Consider the following 17,928-nt stretch of genomic DNA (forward strand, 5'->3'; position numbering starts at 1 on the left):
GAAATCTTAATATACCCATCTTGAAAACCCCATTCTGTAAGAAAATATCGACAGGTAGTTCATTCCACAATCTAAGTGTACGCGGGAGCTCCTCTGACACCCCTTGTGGGTGTCACGTGCTCATTGTCGTATTTGAACAATTATATTATGGTAGTCGATAACAATGGGCCAATATTCCCTATTACTAACAATCCCCTCCCCACCTCTAAAAGTGGTTATTTCCATCGGATCACTTGTTACCCCACTATCCGTGGTATAAAAAAATTTGGACACCATCCAATACATTGTAGATGATATGCAAGCACATTTACGTTGTATACTTCCAGTTTTATTACTGCAGACCATGTTTTTTATAAACAATAACAAAATTTGATTGGTTCTATAAATGAAGTTTTGCAAAAAAAATCCTAAGTCTGTGTAATAGATGTTGCAACATTTGCGTATATGTACATACTAGCTGTGCCCGCAGTTTTACCCGTTAAATTTCAATATAAAGTATATCCTATGTGTTATTCTGATGCATAAGCTATACTACAGTTAAGGTTCATCAAAATCCGTTCAGTAGTTTTTGCGTAAAAGAATAACAAACATTTACATTAATAAATGTATGCATTTTTATATTCAGTATATAAATGTGCTTATATTAATATAATACCTATGTATATCAAGATATATCTATGAAACTACTAGATAATAGGCATGTCATCAGTCCTCTGGAATGGCAACACGTTATCACGGTTGTCTCGTGATAATGTGATGGCCGCAGTGATGCTCACGTATTATATGTAGGCGACAGTTACATCAAAGCCAAAGTAGTAAAATCACGGCAAAGTCAAATATTTGAAACTGAACCAAACTCGCCAAGAAATAGGGTAGAAATCTTAATATAAATTTTTAAATTTCATACTAAATTGATCTGAGGGTTTGTCTTGCCATTTCCCCCTTTAAAGGTTTATAAAGATTAAGAGTAACCAACTCTCTGTTCATATTAATAAGGTTGCAATTTCTTGCCCACAGATTCTACGATGAATGCAAAAGGAGGTATAACATCAAGTTATGGAAAACATTCACAGATTGCTTCAATTGTCTGCCTGTAGCTGCAATAGGTGAGTACTCCTTATTATCAAGATTTTTTATAAATATTGTTTTATTAATGCACAGAGAGACACAGTTATCTTTACCGCCCTAAAGGGAAATAAGGTTGGGGCCTCGGGGCCCCTTTGCCACGACATCAAGTCCGGATGCAACAGTTTCACATCGGCCTATATAAGAGGTTTAAAGGAATAAGAGAGTCTCCAAGTAACATTATAATTAGTTAGTTTTTCAAGAAAGGTATATTAATGTTTCTTAAGGGCTGGTAACGCGCACGTCTGGTGTCTCAGGCGTCCATAAGCTACAGTAACCATTTACCATGAGATGTACCGTATGCTTATTTGCCACCATCGTAGTATAAAATAAGCCAGTTTTAAAAATTGTTTTCACTACAAACAACTATGTACATTATTAATATAACATAATCTGTTTTTTTTAACATAATGTTAAACAACAACATAATGCCATGAGTTTATATGGAGCGAGTCGCTAGTATTTTTTTATAAATTAATTTATGCTTTGCTGCATATACAACGCGCGTGGAACCGCAATATGGCGCAGTGTGAAAATTGGTTATAAATACATCTTGTATAAACCCTTATTACATGGCGCGTAGCGATGCAATAAAAGTATGAATATTGGACTTTCCAATGCGCTGTTGTTCCTTGCGGGGCTTGTCACATTTTGTGCGTGTATCATATGTACAGACCGATATTGTCGGTTTTTTTTTAGATAAGATGTGAATATAAATTGTATGTGTGGACGGTACATACTAGCGATTTTGTCTGTTTTTTGAGACAATAAATAGCCTATCTAAATATAAACTGTATAATGTGGACTGCACATACTATATTCACGTAAAATTTTATTATCTATACTAATATTATAAAGCTAAAGAGTTTGTTTATTTGAACCTGCTAATCTCAGGAACTACTGCTTCGAATTGAAAAATTATTTATGTGTTGGATATTCCATTTGTCGACGTTTGTTTGTATACGATCAATAGAAGCGAAGGATTATTGAAAAATGCCGCAAAAACGAGGTAAATTATTCATATTTGAGGACTTTCAAAGATAATCGCGATAGTGATTTTGATAACCACGTGTTGTCTATGTCGTGTTGTCTATATATACCGTCGTGTCGTATCAACGTCTATAAAGATTGATGGAAGATCGTGCAAAATAGCCAGAACTTCTCCGATAAGTGCGCAGCTCTTAAATTATGAACGAATATAATATCAAATAATGCGAATAATGCATAGACTTCCACATGTAATATTAGTACGGATAACAGTAGAGATAAGCGCTGACGGATACAATACAAATGTTTGAACTCTCCTAGAATCGAGCCCGCGACCATCTGAAAATGGGGCAATACTCAAACCGCTAGACCACCCAGGTTCCCTAATGACGTCGATGACGCTATTGACTTAATGTTTCGCGTTTTGTATTTACTCGTGGGATTGTCATGGTGATTTTGAAGCTGATTTTATAAACACATGGTCTCAAATAACCAGGTTGCATCGATGTGTTTGTTGAAATCCGATGATCTGATTATCGGCCCATTAGAGCGTTAAATGAACGTGCTAATTAACGGTGCAGCCTTTTGCAACTTGACAACTAGTTGTTGTATGTATACATACATACAATGAGTGCACATTGTAAATTTTATGTCAACTGCTATTTTTATTTATTTATAAATATAGGGTTATTATATTATATTATCCTACACAGATATTACCATTTTGATTTTTTTTAATTCGTCAAAGAATGTAACAATAAAAGTCCCTGACTGATCTATCTCTTTCGCAATAATATTAAAATGTCACACTTGGATGTAGGGTTATTGTTTTACTAACCTTACCTTACACAGAAATCGAACATTTCTATTTTTTTTTTAATTTGTCAAATAAACAGAAAACAAAAGCCCCTGACTGATTCATCTGTCTATTATTATTTATATATCAGTAATATCAAAATACGTTTTCTTACAAACTAGTTGCGCCCGCGGTTTCACCCTAGTGAATTTTGTAGCCTATGTTATTATGTTATTCTGATTCGTATAAGGTACTACTACTACGGTATATTACTGTAAATTTTCGTCAAAATACGTTCAGTAATTTTTGCTTGAAAGAGTAACAAATATCTATTAATTCTCACAAACTTTCGCGTTTATAATATTAATAAGATATAGTTTTTGAATACGATTTAGTTGTAATCCTGTGGATGTAATGATATACAACATTTTCCTCTTCAATTGTTATGTACAATCATAGGGGCAAAGTCTCGAGCACAGTTAGAAATATAAAAATATATTCTATTTTGATAGATAGCAATAATACGAGATAACTCGGAATCTTGATATCTTTTGAGCGATCGGTTCAGACTCAGCGTATTGCGAAGGCCAATACAATTCTATATTTAACTTCATTTATACACAGTTATCTATACATCTATACATACAAATAAAATTGGAGTATCTGTTTGTAATATTGAAATAACCCATTTTTACTACAGGCATATGAATATAAATACGCTATATACACCACAATAATTTTTTTTACTATTTTTGTATCTCTGTTTGTTTGTTCCGGCTAATCTCTGATGTGGCTGGACCGATTTTGACGAGACTTATTGGCAGGTAACTGAAGTAATAATGAGTAACTTGGGATACTTTTATTTTAGAAAATGAAGTAAAATTCCACGTGGATGAAGTCGCGGGTACAGCTAGTCTGTAATATCTTCATACTCGGTAATTCGATCGGTTGATCTGTTCTCGACGTTGCGGTCAGTTGTTTTGCTTCTGAGGGAGAATAGAATAGAAATTAAATTAATTCTTTATTCAAATAAACTTTAAATTTATGCACTTTTGAATATTTATACTTATATTTTAATCTGCCGTTCATTCGGAAAGTTATCTCACCACGAGAATAATGAGAAAAAAACTTGGGTTGCTCTTTTAAATAATTGTTGTAACTTTACATTTTTAAATTGAAATATATGAATACAAACTACCAAAACGAACTAATTCATTAGAGTCAAAATATTAAATACACAATGAACTGGTTCATTCATTCATAATTTAAGAGCTGTGCTCTTGTCGGTGGAGCTCCCGCCACCTTCCACGATCTTCCATCAGTCCTTTCAGCTGTTGATACGACACGACTCCAACTTTTTCTTTAACTTGCTTGATATAGCTGTGTCTTGGTCTTCCCCTTCCTCTCTTTCCATCTATATTTTCTTCTATAATGTTGTTAATTAGTTCCTCGTGTGAACTGGTTAAGTAACTAAATAATTTTCAATCAGGCGTAGGCGAAAGTGGAGAGTTGTCGACTGGGTGAGTACTTAGTTCTGTCTCTTCTTACATTACAGGACAAGAGGCACGATATCTTAGTACTCTGGTATGGTAAGGCATGAGTTGTATTACGGTTGACACATGATATATACGTATATAATATTTTCTATATTAATTATATTTACTACATCCTTAATATTATAAACACGAAAGTTTGTAAGTATCTGTTAATCTTTCAAGCAAAAACGACTAAATTTATTTTTATGAAACTTTACAATATAACTTATACATCAAAATAACATACAGGCTGTAATTTTTAAAGGTATTTGTGACTGGATCGGGAACACAATGATTATTTTATTGAAAATCAAATAATAGTTATAAACCTGTATATTTCTCAAAAGGGCTCATAGCTAAGAATAACAATAACAGTCAAAAGTGATATATAAAAAACAGATATCAAAAATACAACATTTATAAAAATAATGGTAGACAAGCTGTGCCAGCAACAGTATTGTATCAAATGGGCTACGAAGTACTAATCCAGCGCGAACAAGTTCGCGGGCACCAGCTAGTGAGATAATACAAGCACTATCACACAAAATAGAAAATAACTACTGCAATATCTGTATACCTCTTGCGCGCTAGTATAAAGAAGCCTTTACCGCGTTTTAATATCTCACTCCATACCGTCATGCATATATAATAGTTTTCTTATACGTTCGCAACAGAGCAGGCTTATGTATATGTAAATCAGTGCAGGTGTACTGCATTGTATTCAAGTGGTGCTTTGTTGTTAGACTGAGCGGATTATAATATTTAGTTCTGAACTTACTAGTGTTGGGTAAATGACTGGATGTATCAGAAGGTAGTCCCAATGTAAGAAAATTTGAGTACCATATACTCTATGAAATCTGGACGAGTCCTCGCGTCTGAACGACTTTGAAGATACTATAAAACTGATGTGTTAAGAATTTTGAGCATTCACTTGATTAAATACTGTACTGTTTGTTATTGAGGGGTTTTAGCTTTTGCCAGGTGTTTTGGACCTGTAACAATGCAACCTACATAAGTCTGTTGTGCTCGCCTTTTTTAAAATTTCGTCATATAGACCCGTCACGGACACGGCATGAAAGATCTTCTTAAAAGCGGTGGTTTTTGATGGTTTTTGTCTCAGTATATGCATGAGTAGCCACAGTAGTACAACCACATAGATTTGTAATGGTGTTTCCTCTTTAGCTTGGCAAAATCTGCGAATGTTAAGCACAGGCCAAAGTTTGCCATGTTTTTATTTAATTTGCTGTGTCCAGTGAGGGCCCTAATCATGAGTATTATACTGGTTACTTATCGCTACATACTACTAAGTCACTATAAAAGGTTACCTGTATTGATTATTATGATTTTAGTTCCCTATACCGTCACCAGTATGAAGCAGATATAGTCAATTAGCAGTCAAGGTTAGATTATATTTATCGCTCTAATTGCTAATACGTATGTTGGTTTTTTGATAAAAATTGTCGCCTTTATTTTTATATAAGTTCATAATATATAACTCTGGACGAATTACGTGCCATCTAGGCCCAAACAAAGCTATTATGAATATATTACCAATGCTTCTTTATGTACCCTGAATGTACGCTTGGAACATACAATTTGTAGTTATTAGATTTAATTTCGTAGTCATTGATTAAATAAATTGACTGTCTGTTTTTAATTGCATGCACGAAAAAGAACTAACCTAGAAATCGATATTTAGATTAAAATTAAGAATAGACCTGCTAATCCATACATGCAAAGTCCCAAGTCCTTTGAGCCGGATTGTCCGAAATGTTATTAAAATATTTTCTACGTTTCTATTTACAAGCTAAAATAATTTCCTAAGATTTGTTCACGACATGGCTGCTGACTAAATTATTTCTCTTTGAAATGCAATAGCATATGCTGGTGGTCACTGCATTTAATTTAAATCTGAATCTGTATTTTTGTAATCATCTACAACGTCATTTGAAAAGGCTTCGATCTGAGTTTCCTGTTAGTTCTTCTTAGCTCAAACGCACTTTGAACTGACTTTAGAATTGACTTACATATCCGTAATAGATGTGTATAAATAAAGATATTTTTATTTGATTTACTGATAACGTCTACTTATTTATTATTTTACAAACTTTATCTAGAATTTTCGGCCATCAGTCTGTTGCGTAACAAAAATGGAAAAAGACTAAAACGCTAAATGTTATGCACTGTGATTATATTCCTTTCCGTGATTATGGTAACATACGTATGCAAAAGCACAATATTGCAGTGTAATTATTGTCTACAGAGAACAATGACCCGTTTGTGTCGACGTACGTGTGTGGGTTGTTTGTAATATCGCATCCAAGTGACTCGATATTCCTCTATTTCTTTTATGTTAGTTGAACATTTTAAAAGATTTTAATGGATGATATTGGAGGGTACCCTGAGGTAATCGAGGTGAGAGGTTGAGAGGTAACCGAGGTAACTGTATATTATAGGGAAAGGGATTGTTAGTAATAAAGGCTCGTGGACTTGTCCAAAACACCCTTTGGGGTACATCATCACGCAATCTAGAAACCACTGTTGACTGATGATTCCATCTGGACTGTTAATCTTAAACCAACATGATGATGAAAATATAAAGCTTTATCTTCAAGATATCTTAATATTTACCGCGATAAACTTTGATAAAGCTCCGAGATAAAAGGTACCACTTTTATCTCGTATTTAGACAGTACCATAGGCGTCACATAATGGCGTGATGCCGCAGTTTTGATATAGACAGAAACGGTCATTTTGCATTCCAATTCCATTTAAATAAAGGTATTTGTAGTATCCTATAAGTAAGTCAAAATGGAGGAGCATTTTCTCACCGTTTGAGTGATTTTGCAATCAATATTCGTGGAAAATATTTTTCCCATCAACTTCGTTGAATCTTTAAAGCTTATTCAGTAACCTGATATGAATATTTAATTTTATCATCTCTTCCTTTAGAAACTGAAGACTTAAGGCTACTTGTCCCAAGATGCGAATGTAAATTAAATATTTATGAACCAGATGATTTTGGAGACGCTATTGCAGATATGCCACGTGTAACGTGTATTGGAAGAATAAATATTGCGCTGGCCAATCGGCTCGAAATGACCGGTATTTCTTATGATAGACTTTAAATTAACATTTAAAATTATTTATGCTGATCCAATGAGTTTCTACCACGGTCTAGTTTTAATTAATTCAAGTAAGTTCTACTTGGAATGAAATGAAATATTCTTCGCTGTAGAACTTCAATCGTATAATATTTCACTCGCTTTATAGGTTTGAATTTCTTTTATCGGCTGAATTTCTAACGCCGAATTTAAACCATAAAAACCAAGCGTTCTGGTGAAATTGAATATTTTTATGGACACCTCAGTAAAAAAAAGGTTAATTGAATTAATGTATAATAAGTTAATTAACCGCCCGTAGATAGAGGCATTTGGTAGTTGAGTATTTCATAAAGTATTTTATATATTCCGCCCTTCTCATGTCAAAAATAATTCCAAGCTTTATGAACGTAAAGAAATGATTCAGTAACCGGGTTACCACGCTCCAATAGGTACATTTTATATAACTTGTTTCGATCAGGGATAATTATTTCGTAAACTCAATATATACCCAATTTTTCCTCGTCAGTCAACCGTAGGTGATCTTTTGTGATATGTAGTCTATTAAGAGTATTGTTATGTACTAGCTGAGCCCGCGGTTTTACTCACATGAAATTTATAGCCTTACTAGTTTTTATACGCGGCTTCGAGAAACCATTAAATAATTGATTTATAACTTCATTACTGGCTGTTTAATGGTGCTGAAGTATCAGAATGTTGATATTTAATATTTTTGTTTTTTATAAAAAAATATTTGTTTTTTTTTTTATAAAAAGTATCCTATGTTCATTCTAATACCTCTAAGAACATGTGTACAATATTTCATCATGATCGGTTCAGTAGTTTTTGCGTGAAAGCGTAACAAACATCCTTACTTTTACATTTATAATATTAGTTGTGAAAAGATATGTTATTCTGATGTATAAGCTATATTACTGTAAAATCTCAATCAGTTCTGTAGTTTTTGCATGAAAGAGTAACAAACATCCATCCATCCAGCTATCCCTTACAAACTTTCGCGTTTATAATATTAGTAAGATATGATAACTAATGTTATCAATACCGAAATTCGGTTGTCATACTATCGCTCTTTAACGGCTTAACTGATCATGATGAAATTGTAATGAAATTTTAAATTACACAACATATAAGATACCTTTCATCTCGGTTAATCATACACGCACTATATCGCAGACCAAAGTTACCAAATACATTATAACTAATTTATATAATGTTAGCTTATCGCCATTTCCATGCCATAAGCATAAAAATTTCGAATAAGTGTTGAATTTAAATGTATATTTCCTGATCATGCATAACTTCAGTGCATAAAACATTAGTCATACGTTCATAAGAAACAAAGATTTTTTAAATTGACAACCATTGAATTGTTGCATTTACATTCATATAAATAATAATAATAATCTCAGAACAATTCACACAGCACCATCTAGACCCAAGTTAAGCTAGCTAAAGCTTGTGTTATGGGTACTAGATAACTGATACAAGTACATAGATATTTTTTTTTTTCGTAGATACATACATATTATACATAGAAAACACCCAGACCGATACAAACAATCATACTCACGAATACAAATGTTTGTGCCGTGCGAGGAATCGAACCCGCGACCATCGGTCGTAAAGCGGTGTACTAGACCGCTAGACCACCGAGGTCGTCATATATTCTATAGAACACTTCAGTATGTTTTATATACCTTGTATTCAAACACTAAATTTTAAATTAACACTCACTTGTATAGTTTTAGTTCCTTTCCTGGCCCTAATTGTATTGTTTTCCTATATAATATTAGGTAACCCAACTTCGCAACTTCGTCTGCGTCACATTTTCCCCATTTTTGCAACATTTTTCATTGTAACTTCACCCGTTGCGTAATGTTATATAGCCTACAGCCCAGCCTTCCTCGATAAATGAGCTATCCAACACTAAGAGAATTTTCTAAATCGGATCAGTAATATCGGAGATTACACCGACACAAGGTTTACCTGTTTATAATATTACTATAGATATATATGCACATTCTAACCACAAGACTGGTTGCCTTTATCGCTCTATTCGAGCTTTATACTTTCATAAATAATTAAAACATACATTATATATATATATATAGGAGTTATTAGACAGAAAACGTCATGTGAATTCGATCAAATGAGCGATATTCCCAGAGCTATGTTCATAACTTGATGCACTATTATTTTTTTCCCTACCGTCCAGTTCAGTATACAGATTCAATTGAGAAGAACTGGCAAGAAACTCAACTGAATTTCTTTTTTTTTTAAGATAGTTTATACATTGTGCACTTATGTATCAGTCTAACATAACATAACATTAAATGAAAATCCCGTACATGTACAACTATTGTCATGCACGTTCATCATTCAAGTAATGTTAAGTAGAAATATGCCCATACTTGTGTACCTTCCATCAGACATTGTAGTTTCTTTACGTCTCACTGGTTCAATATGGATATTCATATTTTCTCCTGCAGTCTGCACCTGCTCGGCCTGTTTTAAACTGGTCTAGGCATAATAATAACATCTGTTTTGCACCGTCTTACTTTCGACGGTCGTGGATTCAAATCTTGCGCGATAAGATTTGAATTCATAAGTATGATTGTTCATTGATCTGGACGTTTTATGTGCTATAAATTTTTTGTTTTCAATTTCACACATTATTTATATTGTTATGGTATTGTATTGTATGGAATAAATGAAATAAAACGATAGAGAATTCAGGCAATTCATGACCAAAGACAAAATAATATTTGTATTGGCTAATATACTCCATTCTGGATACTTAATGGTCAATTGAAAAATAAATTTATTGCCATAGAGCTTGTAGTCCGTACTTATACTATCTATACTAACATGGAAATATAGTACTTGTTATGTGGTAAGTAAAGTCGGGAACACTAAGCACTAATTTAAAACAAAAATTACTGTTTGTATGATATTTTATAGCGAAGTGCGTATGTATGGCTATATATATAATAATTATCTTAGGACAATTCACACGCTGCCATCTAATCCCAAGTTAAGCAGAGCTTGTGTTTTGACTACTAAACAACTGATACATTTTAATCTTAATAATATTATAAACGCGAAACTTTGTGAGTATGGATGTTAGTTATTCTTTCACGCAAAAACTACTGAAAGGATTTTGATGAAACTTTACAGTAATTTAGCATCAGAATAACCCGTAGGTTATATTTTTTTTAATTTAACGCAGATGCGAATCTGCTCTTCCAACTGATTGTTGTCAATCTGTTGTCTCCTTAAAAGTTCACAAAGAATCATAATCTTAATACGAGGAATCGAGCTTGCGACCATCGTAAGTAAGACGGTAAGCTGTACCGCTAGAACTTCGACACCGTCAAATGCATGCATATTTTTCCAAACTATATTTATATCAGTTTGTTTATAACCCATACTAGCGTAGTAAAAGTACTTAGACTATATTTTTACGAGTACTCACGATTCTGTTAGTATATAGCGTTGTATGAATAATACAGCGTCTCGTATGGCTCATAAACTGGTGACATCATCCATTAACTAATGAAATAGGTTCGGATATTTACACTCCTATGGTCAATTTAGATATAAATAGACTGGAACACTGTATTTTTAATCTATACATAGTAGTACAAAATGCATTAGATTCCGCTGTCTGTTTGCTTAGATCTTTTGAACTACACAACGGAATTCAATGCAGTATTTCGCAATACAGAGTGTGATTTAAAAGAATTTTTTTTCGGACTATTCCAATGCTGTTGGCTGAAGTTGGCCTTTACAGCTTCACGGGACGATAGGGGGCGAGTGCAGATGGCACTTCAAACCCGCGGAAGGACTTATGGAGCGGCTGCAGGCCAACTCCCGCCTGACAGATACGAGTTTAGTCTGAGGGCACCGCTAGGGGTTTGAACCTCGGTCTGGCCGTCGTAATTTCTATCCCCGTTTGGCACCACTAATTTTGATCTTACAATATAATATAAGTACACGACATTTGAATGCAAATATTGAAAATGATATCATAATTACAATATGGTACCACAATAAAATAATAAATGTCACAGTATTCCACTAATGTCAATCAATATTATTAAAACTATAATTACATGAAGTCAGAGTTCGTATGTCAAATAATCCCTTATAATGTAGAAGTTTTTTACAATTAGCCACTCCTGTAACGTTGCCCTAAAAAGTCTTATATTACATTGTTTGATAGTATCAGGAACTTTATTATAAATTTTAATAAACATAGCAGTGCTATTATTTTGTACATTTAAAATGTGTGCGAAAGCCGCGGCGGGTAGCTAGTAATGTGTAACTTTAACTTGTTCTATACACCTACATATTTAATTAACGTATACACGGCAAATTATGTTTGGTACTATCACACATATAATAATGTAACGTTTATTTAAGTACAATATACAGTCAAAAATAACGCTAGTTATTAATTATCTGGATTTCCTTTGTATAGGCTGGTGCAAAAAAAAACGTACCGCATTATTTGGTTTCACCTAGATGTATAGGTATGTTGCAGGGTTGGTCGAGATGATGTATATTACAGATGATAATAAACTGACAATATGTACATAGAAATAATGATCTTATTCTAAATATGTCAACATATACTAAATATGAGATAAATGCACCCATATATAGAATTATAACTATAAATATATAGAAACTTGTGTATATAAGCACCTGGAGTATACCCTTGTATGTTTGTGAGACCGACCTGGACATTAACACAAAAGGAAAGGGACAAACTGGAAACCTTTGAAATGTGGTGTTGGAGAGGGATGGAAAGATAAAATGAAGAAGTACTTGAAAGTGTTAAAAAGAGACGGATCATAAATATTATTGAGAGTAGGAAAATGTTAGGGCACTTTATACGACACGACGAACTTATTAATAATATTATCTAAAGAAAAATAGATGGAAAATATTGATAGAAGACCTTGGAAGGTAGCGAGAGAACCATCGACAGGAGCTCAGCTCTTAAATTATGAATGAAAATGAATATAAGGTAGTCGCGAATTGTTAGTTCAGTGTTGCACACAAACGCACAGTATAGAGCCCCGACACATTCGAATCACGTGTTCGCTTTCGATTTCCTTGTGACCCGAAACGTTTCGTGGTACGAATACATAATCTCGCTGCTGTGAATCTAATTTCTGAAATGATTTTGAAGTTGCACTGTCACAGGTCATGGAAAAATAATCAATATATAAGTTTGTTTGTTTGTAATTTCAAATTAACAGCTTCTCACTAAATGCATATGAAACTACACACGGTACTTATATCTTATTTTAAATTCAAAATTTTATCCGACTATTTATTCTTGCTAATCTCTGAAACAACTGGACTGATTTTAACGGGTCTTCACTTGCAGATATCTAATGTTATAAAGACAGAGCACTTTTGTTAGAAAAAATAACAAATAATGCTTAATATTTTCAGAGAATAATTTATTAATATCTCCTTTGTGAAAAAATTTTATGTTACATCATATTTGTAGAAAGGAAAATTAGTGTTCAGTTTTTTTCTTTACGTCCTCTTGTTTTGCAAAAGTCTGAGTAAAAACAAAATATAATATGTTTTAAAAAGCTGTGTTGGAGGCAAGAATATTATTATTCATAAAACAATCATGTATAAAACTGTTATCCAAGAATTCAATTTTTTATTTGTGTCGGCTGCGCCGAGACGTGGTGTGGTATAACTTCGTCAGAACAAAACCAACTGAAGCAGAAATATTTCGTCAAATTTTACCTGATCTTTTCTAGGCTTGAAATTTATTGATACAAATATAAATAGTTCAAAGCGCAATCTTCTCGTGTTACGTACAGGTTCCTAAAAATTATGTATTTTTTACGAATCTGCCATTCGTAAGACCTTTTCAAGAGGTACCTGCGAATGTGGAACGTTTTAAGAGCTCCCTGAAATATTAAATTGAATTGTCTCACCCGATAGCACTGGAGTTTAACGACCTCCGAAACCTTTGTACTTCCCGAATTTGTAATCCTCTCATACATAATTCATAGTTTAACTAAATGAAAATCAACAGTTCTTTGTGAACAAATAGCGAATATATTGCGAAAATTAATATTTTAATACATCATGATACTATTATTATATTAATACGTGAAACAAAAACTTTGTACCTCTTTTTAAGAAAATTGCGCGAGCGAAGGAGTATGAAATTTGGCACAGTTGTACTGTATATAGAGGAGTCCTCTATATAAAGTGCTAATATATTTTTTTAAATAATGCATAAAACATAAATACAAATCGAACCCGTGACCATCGGAAGTAAAGCGATGTGCTAAACCGGTAGACCACCGAAGCCGTTGAAATCAATATTTGTTTTTGTCTTGTAGTATGAACCAGTATTTTAAGTACTGATTTTCTTTCGTTTAATATCAACAAACTATCATAGTTTCTCTTCATATTAAATTATATTAAAAGTCCGTTGTGTGTAAAATATTTATATTTAAAAACTTACAATAATAATAGAAAAATAACGAAAATGAGGAACTAAATGAATTTTTTTTTAAATAATGCTAAAATGCTAAAAAAATACGCGAAACATGCATGTTAACTAATCAAATTTTAGCAGATATAAGGAAATAGCAATAATGATTAAATAAGATGTACATATATACACAGCGCATTATCTTATAAGGAAGTAAGTAGTAATGTTCTTGAATTAGCTATTTTACTTTTCAATGCATAATCCCTTCCGACAGATGATAACATTGGTACGTGCAAAGAAATTAAATGTTCCGCGAGTTATCCTTGACTTGCAGTAAACAGTATATTTATTTTGTATACGCTACTATTAATTAATGTAATAATAATATAATAGTTAAATATATATTTATATATTTGCATTGCATAATCTTACAATAGGTAGTTGTTAGGTTTACTTATCTCTGAAACGATACGATATTGCAATATCTTTGTTGAAAGGCCGGCAACGCTTTTGTAATTCCCCTGGTGTTGCAGGTGCTCATGGGCGGCTGTAATTACTTACCATCATATGAGCCGCAAGCTCGTTTGTCCCCTATGCTGTAAAAAAAACGTCCAGCGGATTAATTATGAATCATGTTGAGCATAACAAGCAGAAGAGAGAGTAGGTCGTGTTTATTGTTTGTTTTGTAATATTTTCTAACGTAGTTATATTTTTTATTAAACAGTAATTACTTTAAATATGTAATTGTATAGAGTTTGAGTTATGTGCCAGATGACGGACTTATCGCTGCGTCTGTTTAATTTAGTTTATCTGAGTTTCTATCTTTGGAGAAGAGTCAAAAATATAAATTATTACACGAATATATCTAATGTTTACAGACTGGAACTCGATTGATCGAATGTTTGTGTCGGATAGAAAACCAATACGCATTACCTAATTGTAATAAATACTAAAAGAACTATTATCTATATAGGTATAAATAAAATCAGTAACTCTAACCCTTTTTACGAAAAAAACCGGACTGAGAGAAGTATTTTTGGCACAGTCAAAGTTTATATAAAGAATGAGTACAGAAAGCTAATATTTTATAAAAATTCTTTATTCTTTATTGTACACACGCAGGAAAAAAATAACGGTAATAAAGTAAAAGTAATATACAAGGGCGAGCTTATCTCTAAAAAGAGATTACTTCCAGCAAACCTAGAGAATGTTATCGCATAACATTCTCTAGGTTTGTGACCAAGTTATCCTATAACTTGGTCACTAGATCAGTCATACATAAAAGACGAGAAAAGAAAAAAAAGGAAAAGAAGATAATGATATACTTAAAAATACACGAATTCAGTAAAAACAGTGCATATAATGTACGGGCATATTCAACTGCCATTAAATATTTGTACAGATTAACGTTTTATCTATTCAATATAATAGTACTATCCTCTTCCATTATCCGGAAATTACTCTGTCGCCATTCTAGATTTAAAACCAGTTCAAACCCGCAGGCCAGTCGTAGAAAGTATCAACTTTCTAGATCCATATGGGCTGTACGACAGTCTCATTAGTGGAAGTGGGCATTACCTAAGTGTCTAGTGCCTGCTAGTGTTACAGGGGTTACCGTTCAAGGGCATTTAAGGGTGTTAATTACTCACGGAATGTTTCAATTAGTAAATTGTTGTTGACATAAGGGCTTGAGCTATTAATATTGTTGTTTGTAAATTTTTGTTAAAAAATCGTTTCGTTATTCTTCTCTCTCACCGCCTTACCTCTGATGGTCGCGGGTTCGAATCCTCGCATAGCATAAACTTTTGTATTCATGAGTATGATTCTTTGTGTCGTTCTGGGTGTTTTCTATGTATAATATATATGTATTTACGAAAAAAAATCTATCAGTTATGTAGTACCCATAGCATAAGCTTTAGCTAGCTTAACTTGGGTCTAGATGGCGCTGAGTGAATTGTGCTGAGATTATTATTATTATTTTTATGCTTCTAATTCTGGTCCTTCTCTTCTTTATTTCGGACAGAATTACTCGTAGTTTATAGTATGCCAAAGTCTAGTAATGATGTCATGAAATCAATTAACTTGCGCCAAGAAATGTATTGGAAATATGAAAATAATTTTAGAATGTTTCGAGGTAACTGCGCGGTATACTCGTACAAGTTGCTGTAATTGTGTAGTTTACTCCTATAATAGTATTGTGGGCTGTTTTTTTTAAACCAATGGAAGCAATGAAGCATATAACTGTCTGATAGTAAAGCAATGCCTAGCCTATTGCCGTTTGAAACACCAAGTGTACATTGCCGACTCTTAAGAAAACTTAAGTAATTATTCTTGAAAATTCTGTATTTGTTTTAGTGCTTTTTTTCGTAAGACTATTTTCCGTTTTGTATTATAGATTTCTTTATGTCATTTTTATTTACGATAGTGGCTATATCTGACTTAATTATTAGCATTATAACGTTACGTAATTATAAAGATTATTTTTCGATTAAAATCTCTTATTCTTAATCTTCTTTAAATGGTATATAACATCGCCGCCACTGTCTATATGCTTAGATTTTTTAAATTACGCAATAGATTTTAATGAAATTTTCAATAATAGATAGTGATTCACGAGGTTTATATGTATAATATTTGCAGATAATATACATATAAATAGTGCAGAAAGCCTAGAAATTAAAAAAATATGTAATGTATGCGAAGCGAGTAAGATAGCATCACCAGTAATCGATAAAACAAACTACTTACAGTAATATAATAAGTGAAGTGCATCCTTTTGCGTGTTTATCGTTCAGAACGCAATAGACGCTAATGTGTTGTATAGCATTACAGCAATTCATTCCAATTAACAATTTGCCCGTTCTATATTAAGTTCAAGGCTCTTGAAGGTTACATGGTACTATTTGAGGAGGCCACGTGCAGTTCACGTGTCAGTTGCAGACAATAATTTCTATTAATAAAAATCACTTGAGCAAACTATTACGATCGTTCTCTAGAAAAGACGGGGCAGCATCTGCGTTACCCTATTATTTCTCTAGGCAAAATTTAGTTCATGCCTGTATGTTTAAATTCTTTATTTTCTGTAAAATGTTGTAGCTCAGTCGGGTACCTCGACCTCCCCGATTTCAATGTAGCTTGCTTTGTAAGCTGTTTCGGCTGTACGGTAAGATTATGCAGTGAAGCATCTTCACTGCTTGAATGAATGAGTTCTTAGTCCTCTAGAATAGTAATGCAAGAGTAGTAACATCAAGGGTGTCCAATGATAACGAGATGTCCGTAGAACATTCATATATACAAGACTGTTACTGCCTATAATCAGGTGTGCCCTCAGCTTCTTTGCAATTCCAGTCATATAAAAAACCACGTGTAAGTCCTCCTAAAATAATATACAGCTCGCAATGTAATGAATCTCCTCTGTCCTGTTAAATATTCCCAGTAAAAGCGTTTAATGCTTAGGGTTAAGGTTACAAATTCTTTCTTGGTTACGTACTATTCAGGGTGCTGTATAGCTTTAAAATGTGGCAGAAGTATTTGAGAGTTTGGTTGCTAAGTATACGCACCACCAGCATATCTTTAAAATTGTACTCACTAAAATATATCTATTGCTTTGCAATATCACTACTTTGGTCCACCGTGGTGGATTTGAACCTACGAATGGATATACATTTTGATAGCAACATTTAGATATTCTAAACTAATCTGTATATTTGAAAATTTCTAAAATTTTGGTTTAAAGATAGACAATTTCCTCTGCGATGATACTATTAAGACAGTGTGGTTTTTATCATTAATATAATATTAGAAGTGTGCTAGAAATGTGACCGCTTTATTAATATTTATTCAGTCTTCATATGTATGACTACGGAATATAATGATGCCATA

At 33.0% G+C, this 17,928-nt stretch overlaps 1 protein-coding gene across 1 annotated transcript in view; it reads left to right on the top strand.

Moving 5' to 3' along the window:
- Positions 1-17,928, top strand: part of LOC131847681 (serine/threonine-protein phosphatase alpha-2 isoform) — a 55,162-nt gene that overhangs the window by 15,199 nt on the left and 22,035 nt on the right. The window contains exon 4 of the mRNA XM_059197312.1: positions 1,018-1,106. Coding sequence (XP_059053295.1) covers positions 1,018-1,106 — 89 coding nt within the window. The remainder of the gene's footprint in view (positions 1-1,017; positions 1,107-17,928) is intronic.

Source organism: Achroia grisella, unplaced genomic scaffold, assembly GCF_030625045.1.
Source record: "Achroia grisella isolate CSIRO2021 unplaced genomic scaffold, CSIRO_AGI_Agris_v1 utg109, whole genome shotgun sequence".
NCBI lineage: Eukaryota > Metazoa > Arthropoda > Insecta > Lepidoptera > Pyralidae > Achroia > Achroia grisella.